Source organism: Microcebus murinus, chromosome 16 (assembly GCF_040939455.1).
Source record: "Microcebus murinus isolate Inina chromosome 16, M.murinus_Inina_mat1.0, whole genome shotgun sequence".
NCBI lineage: Eukaryota > Metazoa > Chordata > Mammalia > Primates > Cheirogaleidae > Microcebus > Microcebus murinus.
Genome location: NC_134119.1, coordinates 21,681,086 through 21,693,313, shown reverse-complemented (window position 1 = coordinate 21,693,313; position 12,228 = coordinate 21,681,086). Strand labels below are relative to the sequence as shown.

At 38.6% G+C, this 12,228-nt stretch overlaps 1 protein-coding gene across 6 annotated transcripts in view; it reads left to right on the top strand.

The window, feature by feature from the left end:
* The window catches only part of PLCB4 (phospholipase C beta 4), a 360,059-nt gene that overhangs the window by 237,235 nt on the left and 110,596 nt on the right, over positions 1-12,228 (top strand). For all 6 annotated transcript variants that reach the window (XM_076010932.1, XM_076010929.1, XM_076010931.1 and 3 more), the window contains 3 exons: positions 4,026-4,106; positions 4,941-5,000; positions 6,308-6,451. In XM_076010932.1, the coding sequence (XP_075867047.1) occupies positions 4,026-4,106; positions 4,941-5,000; positions 6,308-6,451 (285 nt within the window). The remainder of the gene's footprint in view (positions 1-4,025; positions 4,107-4,940; positions 5,001-6,307; positions 6,452-12,228) is intronic.

Sequence of the window (12,228 nt, the reverse complement as noted above, 5' to 3'; positions counted from 1 at the left end):
TAGGAAGAGACTTTGGGGCAGGTGCAAAGGCCCCCAAGGTTGAAAAGAGTTTGAGAGGTTCAAGGAAAAGAGTTCTGAGGTTGTTGTGAACAAGAAGTAGAACAAAGAACAGAGAATGGCATGAGATAAAATCTCAAGGACCCAGATTGTCCGAGACCTTTTAGGCCATGATGAGGAGTTGGGATTTTATTCTAAATATAATGAGAATCCATTGAATGATTTTAAGGAACTGATTCAAAGTTTAAAGAATCTGTCTGACTGCTGTGGGGAGAAAAAGTAGAAATGAGAAGCTCCATCCATGGGAAAGATGACGTGTGTTTGGACCAGGGTGTTGGTGATGGAGGGGAAGCAGGATGGACACATTGGGGAAATGCTGGAAGGTAGACTTGGTAATGGAGGCGAGAGGAAAGAGTGAGCGAAAGTCGAGAATGACTCTTAGCTTCAACAAGTGTGTAGATGCTAGTGACATTTATTAAACTAAGGAAGTCTTGTAATGGAGAAGCTTAGAGGATAGGGAATAAGGAACTCAGTTATGAACATGTTCATTTTGAGACACCCAAGTGGAAATGTCAAGCAGAGAGTTAAATATCTGAATTTGGAACTCACAGAGGAGTGGACTGCTGTTTTAAATTTGAGAGTCATCAGCAAATAGAGGGTATTGAGGCCGTGGGGTTGTATGATATCTAGGAACACAGTGAAAATAAGAACATGTAGATGTTGGGTGCAGAAGAAAAAGGCCAGAAATGAGATTAATGGAATGGAACACAACCAGGATATCAAGATTGGAGAGTGTTTCAAGAAGGAAGGGATAGTCAACCACTTGGAGATCAAATCGGATGAGAAAGGAATGTGTGTACCATGTTTGGCAGCACAGTGAACTGGCCAGAGAAGTTTTAGAGGGTGATAGAAACAGAAGTTAGATGGAGTTGTTCAAAGATGGTATGGAAGAGAGGCAGTGGAGACAGTGAATATAGACAGACTTTTCAAGATATCATGTCCTAAAGGGGACCCAAAGGGTAATAAGTGGAAATAGGAACAACTGGAACATGTTTGTGTGCTGGTAGGAATGACCTAGTAGAGAAAAAACACACCTGATGTGTGTTGGGTGGTGATAATCAAAGGATTGAAGTTTTTGTGTAGGTGAAAGAGGATTGAATCCAGAGTAGAGTAGGGGAGTTGACCTTTGATAGGAGAAAAGCATGTTGTATTGAGAGGGTCAAGAAAGAAAAGGGGTCGTCTATCTGATAGCTTCTCAGTAAAGCAGTGTAATTGGCTGGAAATGAATGGGTTTCAGAAAAGCAGCGAAATTGCAGTCTCAAAGAGTTGAGAACCTATTAAGAAAGAGATAGAAGATGGAAAGTCATTGTTGGCTCTCCATTTGAGGTTTATAATCTTGAATTCAAACTGAAGCCAGACAGTTCAGTTTTGTGAGTTTCATTATCGGGGTCAGTAATACAACATAGATAGGATGGACTTGATTTTTTGGGCAATGAAACAGAAAATGAGACAGGGGAGTAGCGAGCATCTGTGAGGGAGTGATTACAATATTGGGTCAGGGAAATAAGCTAGATGAGGCTGGAAGTAACAAGAGGAGAGGCCTGAAGGCTAGTGAGAGATTGGCAGGGCTAAGGAAAAGAAAGCTACAAAGAAGTCAAGTAAATACAAGAGAAGGAAGACTGTAGAGCTTGGGGCTAGAAGGACCAGATAGAATGGTCCACGAGTGGGACATTAGGAATTGAAATTACCAAGCTTCATGACAAGCTCTGGAGGCACCAGAGGGGGGAAGGAAGAAAAGAATCATTGTACTTAGGAGGTCAAGGAAGTGAAAGTCCAGCCTCAACATAGTTGGAAAATGATTCTTATATATTGTATGCATTCCCAGGGTCATCTCCAATCCTGATTTGGAATTAGGTGATGGGTATATATAAGTAAGGATGGTGACTAATTCCTTGTAGGTCTGTCTACTCTGTCAACATCACTTTAGGACATATTTTTGAACGCCGTGCAACAGACTTCTTCATTACCATCAGGATGTTGCTCGGGAAGTATTCTAAAATGTGTTCATTCTCATTTTTGATTAGTCCATAATTCTCATTTTTTAGTCACTAACAATATAAAACTCCCCAAGGCCTTTCTGTGTGATATGCAAGACCCTTCCAATAAAATAACTTGTATTTATTTGTTCCATCTCATCCCCTGGCACTCCTTTGAGGTGTGCTGACCTCACCAAACTTCTCAGAAGTTCCCAGTGTCAGCTCAAGGCTCCCTCTGCCTGGCATGAAGACCCATCTAAAGTATCAACTTTGGTGTTAAGCCTTTTCCTAAATGGTTGAACTGCCCAAAAATGCCATTTTAAGGGATCAAAAAATACATTGGCAATTTCATATTGTTAGCAATTTGCTACCACTATGACAAATTTGAATCACACCTTGTGGATAAGAGCTACTACTTGCTGACTTTATAACTCTGTGCTATGTGTTTTATGTTCACTCTCATTTAATTCCCACAACAAACCCAAAAGGTGGGTGTAAATACTTCCACTTATTAGACAAGGGTTCTGAGACTTAGAAAGGGTCTTTCTAGGAGAAAGTATATAATAAACGGTGGAACTGGGTTGTGACTTTAAAGGCAAAGGTCATACCATACCCCTTCCTGTGTCTTGTTTATTGCTAGGTCTGTGTTGCCAGCACGCACCTGACACAGAGTTGGAGTATGTATGCTAATTCTTCATCTGCCAGAAAACCACCCAGATTAAAGGCTGACTTTGTAGTCCCCCAGTATATTGACATTGGATTTACCTTGATGAATGTTGCTGCTTCTCTGGAATTTCGAAAGATAATTTTGACAGATGAAACAAAGAGTCTGAACTGCCCTTAAAATCTTAATCCTGTAATTGCTGTTTATTTATTTTAAGTCACTGGCTTGATCCATGTTTGCCAGGCAAGTTCTTAATTCCTAGCAATGCAATGATCTAGGAAGCTAGTTTCTTTAGATCATGAAAGGCACAGTGCAGATTTGTTGAAGTTTGGATGCCAAGTCTTGGTGTAATGCAGACAGAGGGCACAGGGCATCTGGGTTCATGTCCTGGACACCCTTTTTCTCTCCTTGATGTAGAATGTTCCTGAAGTTCCTAAGCACAATAGTGCTTTCTTACTAAATGACAGGAATTGCTTGGCAAGTTAGCATAGCTGCTCTGGGGCCTGAAGTTTAACTAACATTCTTTCTTGATTCAAATTTTGATTCTGTAGTTTGCACTGAGTTTCCAGTGTCAAAGTCTACAGTGATGGTTGTCAAAGTGTAGTGTGCACCAGAATCATCTGGAAGGCTTGTTGGAACACAGCTTCTGGGCCATGTGCCCACAGACTCTGATTCAGCCCATCTGTGCTGGGGCTCTACATTCTGCTCCCAGGTAATGGTGATGTTAAAAGTCCCAGCACTACACTTTGAGATGCTCAAAGGGCTGTTCAAGACCTGATTTATAGGGCACTGATGAAGTTGGACAAAAAAGCAAAAAATCTCAGCAATTTTCTGAGTGAATATCTGAATGTTGAATTGTACAGACACACACACACACACACAAATCCCTGTAAACAAAAAATGGTGACTTTAAAAATATTTTTTTCTATTGATTTTTGACATTGTGTTAGATGGGCAGTGGTTCCTCTTGTATGTAGGGAGAGCAGTGGGCTGCAACCTGGAGTCCTTCCCCCTCTCAGGAGCTCTTCTTCCAAGATCTCAGGGAAGCTTTCTCCTCTGTAACCTTCGTGCCTCCAGTGTGTTTTCTTCTTAAACCTGTTCTAGAAGTTGCTGTATTGAATTGATGAGCCTTGCAATGCAAAAATGAACGCAAAGAGTTGTCAAGATAAAAACGTTCCGTTAATACAATAAGAAATGTAAATATTAAAAATCAGGATGCAAAATGGTGATTTCTCATTTTCCCTTGTTTAGAGGCTCAGAGATATTTGCATTTTTATTGGATTCAGAATGGTGTGAGTCATGAAGATCAACATGTGTCTTTTTAACAGGAATCCTTTGTGTTTGAACCCAACTGTCTCTTCAAAGTGGATGAATTTGGCTTTTTTCTGACCTGGAAAAGTGAAGGCAAGGTATGGCACAACAATACCAAGTTATTCTTCCCTGCTCTTTCTGGTTTAAGCCATTTCATTGTTCAACAAGTAGACTGAGTGCCTCTGGAGGGCATGGACCCAACACTTATTCAGTCATTCAAGATTTTTAAAACATTCCTCCATGTGCCAGGCATTGGGGAACACAATGATAACCTGAGACACTATCCTAACCCTCATAGACTCCTGTCCAGGAGCAAAGTCAGATGTTGAAGGAAAAAAAAAAAAAAAAGATACACATCATTGAGTGTTGTGAAAGAGAAGTTTGGATTGTTACAAGAGCTTAAAACAGTCAGGTCTGATTTAATCTTGGGAATTAGGAAGATCTCCCAGAAGAAGAAATGCTCAAGTTGAAACCTAAAAGGTACATTGAAAGTGTGTTCATCTCATTACACACTGGGACTGAATTGATGGATGGCACAATGTACACATTTAATGAACATTTGAGCTGAATTTAAGAAAAGTAGAATTGGAGTTATATAAAAGTTAGCATTATTCCCACATAGTATTTTATGTATACATGTATTTAATGATATGCAGACATTATTAACAATATTATATGCATAAAAATAACAGCATTTTATAAACATCAATATTCAGAGTTGCATTCATATATACATTTGAAATAGAATGTTTGGGATCTTGATTATTTCTGATCATTGGAAATAACTACTGTTATTATTTGGTGTTCACTCCCTCTTCTACCTTGCTCTAATCAGCATTGCCTTCACTGTCAGAAATCTTTCCCAAGCACTTTGTCTATGCCATAGGCCTGACGGAATTTAAGCTCATTGCTGTGTTGCATTTTCTCTTCAGGAAGGACAAGTGCTAGAATGTTCCCTCATCAACAGTATTCGGTTGGGAGCCATACCAAAGGTACCTGTGATTGGTTTTCTAAACACAGATTTACTTATATTGGAAGTGGTCTCCAGAATGATGTTTAACATGTTACTACTCTGAAGTCATCTGGGAATTAAGAGCAGACATAACTTAGAAATCTTCTCATCTCTAACTGTTGGGTGATTTGAATTGCATTATCTTTAGTTAAATTAGAAATGCTATGAATCCTTGAAAACCAAGACTCTTGCATGGTAACCAGGAGCAAAGAAACAGTTTCTTTAATTTGATAAGTCTTCCTCCCTCCCTGTTTTTCTTTTTGTTTTTTTTGTTGTTTTTTGTTTTTTTTTTTAAGCAAACTGTGATTCACTTCTCATCTGTGGTTGATGTGGAAATTTAAATGGCTTGAGTATTCCCATATTGTGCACCTGGGCACTCAGACATGGACTCACCTTAAAGGCTGTTTGCCTCTGAGAAGAGAAAAAATAAAACACACAAATCAGTCTTCATCTCAGTGATTGATGTGTTTGAATATGAAGCTATTTGTATAATGGTGCAAGGAATTTAAAAGATGTTTCTTTGTAGAATATTCTAGCACAGTATTTATTCCCTTTTCTATAATAGCCCTGTAGGGTTTTAGCTGTACAAAACAAAATTACATTCCTTCCTTTTTGTTTTGTTTTTTTTTTAAAGATTATCCTCTTTGTGTTAGTTAAATTTTCTGTGTAACTATACAGTCTGGCATTTCTTCCTGAGTTCTTTTGGAAAACAAAGACACTATTTTATTTACTAATTAGGGTAAACTTGCACAGCCTTCATTCCAGTTGAGGATACCATGGCTTCTAGAAGTAAAAATACTCACTCTTTGTATTCAGACTATTTAAAAAACTTAATCTCCTTTTGGGGAAGGACCTGTGGTTGCTGGTTGTGGTGGTGCCAAGTGTATTCATGTGGACTTCCCTGACTGTCCTCTGGTGACAGTGAGGCCCCTTTGATCTTTGGGGACACAAGCAGGCCCCAGTCAGAGCCCTCTTGTCCATTGCCATAGTCCAGTTCCTCTAATAACTACAACCAAAAATCTAAACAAAGACCCTTATACCTCGTTTTCTAAATCAAAAACTTTATAATATCCCTTTCTTATCAAGTGATTTCAAGTAATTAATATGTAGTACTACAGATTTCACCTCTATAGGTTTTAGAATAATGCTAGCTATCTGGGCATTTTAGATAGAAAAAAATGCTTTTATGTATATTTCTACATCAAATGTGATAATGTCTTTTTATCCTATTTCTTCCTCCATGCTCTGTGATCTAACATATTTTCCTATTTGTATACCTCTATACAGGATCCCAAAATCCTGGCTGCTCTTGAAACTGTTGGAAAATCAGAAAATGATCTGGAAGGGCGGATAGTTTGTGTCTGCAGTGGTACAGATCTGGTGAACATTAGCTTCACCTACATGGTGGCTGAAAATCCAGAAGTAACTAAGGTAGCCTCAGTTAAATGGCCTCCCTCCCTTCTGCCCATATGCGTGTATGTTGTGTGTGTGATTTGGATGTATAATATAGTTTTAATAGATATTCTTAAATGGTTTGGTAATTTAAATTTTTAAAAATTTGCATTGTTTTGCTGGCTAGTTTCTGTACCCTTTTATCGTGTCACTCATGTAGGTCAACAACCCAAATACTTAGGATGATATATTGTAGGAAAAACTAGCCCTGCATGTCTCAAAATTGAATGTGCACAGGAATCCCCTGGGATCTTGTTAAAATGCAGATTCTTATTCAATAGGTCTGAGGTGGGGACAAAATTCTCCATTCTAACAAGCTACCAGATGATGCAGATGCTGTTGATCTGACAACCACAATTTGAGTAGCAAAGATCTAGGTCAGCACTACCCAGTAGAAATATAATGCAAGGCACACATTAATATATAATCTAAATTTTTCTTGTGGTTACATTTTAAAAGTAAAAAGCTATAGGTAAAATTAATTTTAACCCAATATATCCAAAATATTGTCATTTTAATCTGACATCAATATAAAATTCATTAGTGATGTACTTTACATTCTTTTGTTCATACTAACTCTTCAAAATCTGGTATGTATTTTCAAATCAGACTAGCTTCATTTCAAGTGTTCAATAGCTGTGCATGGCTGATGACTACCATATTGGGCAGCATGGGTCTGAATGGTCAAGAAATCCAAACTCTACCCACCTCCCAAAAAGTTACTAAGATATTGGGTTAAGATCCATCTTTTAATACTATGGCCAACATACCATTGTTCTGGTAAGTGAGTTTCAAGGAGATTTTGGCCAAAGAAGTAGAAAGCCTCAAACTTAAGTCTTTTTGATGTGAACCGTTTATTTTCAGGGTGGGTTTACCTTTGTACAAAGCTCCCATTATCTTTCTATAGTATGTGTGAAGAGGACTGAGCCTTTACTCTCCCACTGCAGAGCCATGGTTTTAGGGGAATGGGGAGGCATTTCATTTCCCCATTAATCCTAAAAATGCAAACTCAGCATAGGGTTGAATGAGAAAGGTGTCATTAGAAATACTCTGTATGTTACTATCCCTAACGACACACACGCCATCAAAGTGAGAGGATTTATAAGAAATACACACAGAGGTAATTATCTTAGGCCAAAATAATAGCAGAATTCATAAATTAAGTGAGGGTCAATGAGAAATGTAGAGATCTCCCAGTGTACCTGAAAATGGTGTTTGTGACTCAGCCAGTGGTACCACTCAAAGGTGAGTACAGTTTTAGAATTTAGAATTTTAGAACTAGAAGGAAATGTACAGGTAAGAGCATTTGAGGAAACTGAGATCTCATGACTTAACCATGGATCCAGAGATAACTGGTGGTGGGATGTATATGTAAAGATAAGATTTGGAGGTTTCTTTCTAGTAGCATTTGCACTGAAATTTAAGAGCAGCTTGCCAGACAAGTAAGAACTGAAGGATAATTCTGTACAGGACTTTCCATTCAAACTCAATGCTACTGAAGCCTGTTCTTATTGAAGAAACTAAGTGTTTCACCTTCTGGGAACTATTACTTAGAATTTTATATTTCATTAATAGTATAATATATAAATATAAATCTTAAGGTCCCTGCTAGACAATCCATAATTATTAGAGCATGTCTTTTTGGTTGATCAACACTTGGAGAAGATGTTGAGTAAATGTTTTTACCAGATATACATGTATGTGGATAATCTTGCCCACTTCCTAATTTCAAACTTAAAATAACTATATTAATCCAGATCACAATATCTCCCACCTCCTGCACTGACAACATTTTCCCCATCAACACCATCTTATTTCTATTCCTCTGTATGTTACTATCCCTAACGACACACAAGCCATCAAAGTGAGAGGATTTATAAGAAATACAGAGGTAATTATCTTAGGTCAAAATAATAGCAGAATTCATAAATTAAGTGAGGGTCAATGAGAAATGTAGAGATTTCCCAGTGTACCTAAAATGGTGTTTGTGACTCAGCCAGTGGTACCACTCAAAGGTGAGTACAGTTTAGGAGCATATAATCATCCTACCATGGAATATATTAACAATGCTCTTATCCCGGGTGGTGAGAAGCTGTATTCCTGGTCAGGTTATCACAAATATCAATTAGAGCAAATATTCATTTTGTTTTATTTTGTTTTTTGAGACAGAGTCTCGCTTTGTTGCCCAGGCTAGAGTGAGTGCCGTGGTGTCAGCCTAGCTCACAGCAACCTCAAACTCCTGAGCTCAAGCAATCCTACTGCCTCAGCCTCCCGAGTAGCTGGGACTACAGGCATGTGCCACCATGCCCGGCTGATTTTTTTCTATAAATATTAGTTGGCTAATTAATTTCTTTCTATTTATAGTAGAGACGGGGTCTCGCTCTTACTCAGGCTGGTTTCAAACTCCTGACCTTGAGCAGTCCTCCCGCCTTGGCCTCCCAGAGTGCTAGGATTACAGGCCTGAGCCACCATGCTTGGTCAAATAATCATTTTTAAAATTAATGCATATATGCCTTAAACACTGTAACTTGAAGAATATAATAAGTGTTATTTAATTGCTGGCCAATCTTTTAATGTTTGGACTGAAGCCTTTTCATTAATTTATGGGTCTGCTGATTGTGGTTTATGTATTTTTTGCCTATGTTTCACCCCCCAGTGGACTGTCCCACATATCTAGTTGGTTTCTTTAAAGTGGAGCTGAAACTTTAAGCACACTCGTGGAGCAGAGTGCAACTGAATGCGAAATCCTATAGTTATATGACTTCTCTTTCCCTAATCGTTTAGTTTTCTTGTCTACACAGCATTTGAGAAAAACAAAAATTTAGAAATTTGCCTTTAAATACAACTTCCACAAATATTCAGCTAGAGAAAAAACAATGCTCTTTCTTACCACAAGAATATTTTACTAGTTTATGTAATTTTTATTACAACTACATACACAGGTTGGAAACAAACATCAGTAACTCATTGTGGGCATGCAAGGTGAGAGCAAAATATTGGTGTACAAGGTGTACAAAATATTGCAAAGTGGTTTCCTACCCTTGAGAGTTCAGCATTCCCCAGGTGGTCAGTGTTTTGCTTGTCTTAGGAACACCTGACCAGTCTGGGTCTGACCATTGAGGTATAAATTAAGATAGTTTCCAGGATAAAACTTGCTTGTGAATATTTATCTTATGAGATTCTTGATTCTATTCTTGATTCCTGGGATTTTATTACACTTAAGATCTGATTACTCTGAAGAATTCACTTAATTGGAAGAAATTAAGAATTCGCTTAATTTAATCCAGGCAAAGGGGCCAACTTTTAACTTACTGTCCTTTACACAGAGGACCAAGTTTCACCTGGAAGACCCTTCCCTGACTTTGAACAAGCCACTCTATCTTCTTTATTCTTCTACTTCTCAAAGACAGTATTTGATATTTTTTTCTTCTATTTCAAGTGGATTTTTTAAAAGTCAATAAAATTTTATATGAAAACTTTGAGCTTCTCAGAGTTGAGGTTTCAAATAAACATAAGATATTTTCTAGTGCATGTGACCCTGAAAATATGATTGTGCTTTTTCAGTAGAAGATGACAGCATGATAAGAGACATCTTTGCACCTCAGCTTATATTTCCTTCAGCTGCCCTCTCTGCTTAAGGAGTAAATAAGCTTGCCTTGCCACTCTACCTATTTAGAAGCTTTGAGTCATTTTTAAATTCCAAAATATTAAAGAGGTACAAATGTTCTTGTTATATGAATATTTTTTATAATGCTTAATTAGGGCTTTCAGTGTGTCCATCAACCTGAATAGTGTTCATTGTACCCAGTATGGAGGTTTTTACCCCCCTCTTTCTCCCCTCTCCCCACTTGATTTCCTATGACCTATGACCTTTAGATCTCTGTATGCCCATTGATTAGCTCCCAGTTACCACAGAGTACACATGGTGTTTTTTTTTTTTTATTGCTCAGGTACTTCACTTAAGATAATCGTCTACAATTCCAAGTTGCTGAAACAACATTATTTCATTCCTTTTTATGGCTGAGTAGTACTTCATGGGGTGTGTGTGTGTGTGTGTGTGTGTGTATGTATACACAACACATTTTCTTTACTCATGAATTGATGGCCACTTCGGTTGATTCTATATTGTTGAGATTGTGAATTGTGCTGAAATAAACATTCACGTGCAGGTGTCTCTTTGATAAAATGACTTATTTTCCTTTGGGTAGATACCCAGTAATGGGATTGCTGGGTTGAATGGTAAGTCTACATTTAGTTCTTGGAGGAATTTCCACACTGTTTTCCATAGAGGTTGTACTAATGTGCAGTCCCACCAAAAGGGTATAAGCGTTCCTTTCTCTCTGCATCCACGCCAATATCTGTTTTGTTTTGTTTTTTTTTTCCTGAGTTTTTTGTAATGGCCATTCTGACAGGGGTAAGGTGATATCTCATTGCAATTTCAATTTGCATTTCTCTGATGATTAATGATGTTGAGCCTTTCTTCATATGTTTCTTGGCCATTTATCTATTTTCTTTTGAGAAACTTCTGTTCATGTCTGTTGCTCACTTTTTTAATGAAGCATTTAAACGTGTAAGTCTCAAACCAGAGCTTTTGCTCTTCTCTCCTGCTCCTCCCACAGTCTTCCTCATCTTAGCATCTCTGCCCTCTCAGGTGCTGAGACCCTGAACACCTTTCCCCTCATGTCCTACATCAGTCCATTCACAAATATTATTTGCAAATACTTTCAAAATGTATGCAGAATCTAGCTGCTCCTTACCACGATCATCACCGTGGTCCAGAGCAATATCATTTCTCCCCTCTTCTGTTCCAAGAGGATTCTAACTGGTGCCTTGGCCTTGCCCTTGCCCCTGCCCCATTTGGTCTAGTCTCAAAGTAGCAGCCAGAGGGATGTCTTTGTGGTTCAGATCACATCACTCCACTGCTCAAGAGCCTCCAAGGTCCTGCAAGACACCAGCCTCACCTTCCTTCCCCTTTCTGTCCTTATCTCCCTCTTCCTTCCTTCCTTTGTGTTTCCTTCCAGCCTCAGGGACTCTGCATTTGCTGTTCCCGCTGCCTGGAGCACAATCTGTCCCCAGTTACACACAGAGCTTTCTCCCTCACATTCCTCACATCTCCCTTGGAATATCGCCTTAGCATGACCTCCCCTTTTTCTCCCCCCCTTCAGCATGTCCTTGCTCCTTATCCTGCTATATTTTTCTCCTTAGCACTTACCACTATTACATACTATATTAATATAGATTTATTCGTGGATTCTTTTCTTTCATCTACGAGGGGAGTGTTCTGTTCACTGCTGTATCCCCCAACATCTAGCACAGTTAGTGCCCAACGTTTAGCAAGTGCTTAATAAATACCTGTTTTATTGAAGGACCTATGTTCACTAAATCAAATTCTATCCCAAGTGATAAATATGTGTAACCCTTCATGCTGCATACCTTAGTGTCATACTGCTTAGTTGTAAGAATAGCTAGGAAAAGACTGGGAAAATGTGATTCAGTGATCGTCTAAAGGGAACAGAGAAATCTGGGATCCCGTGGTGTTATTTTCAGTGTCACTTTTCAGGATGTAGAAGGGCTGCTGCCGCTAAGAATCCGTGATGAGGAGTGGAGGTTTTGACCCTGGCGTCTTGGCCTGCTTCCAGTTGGGATCATGATATCCTGCTCACCTAAATCCTTCCTGTTGTTCCAGTTAGAAAATGTAGCTTTCATTTCCTCTCCTGGAAAACCCTCTGTTAAAAAGAAACACTGACAAATTGCTG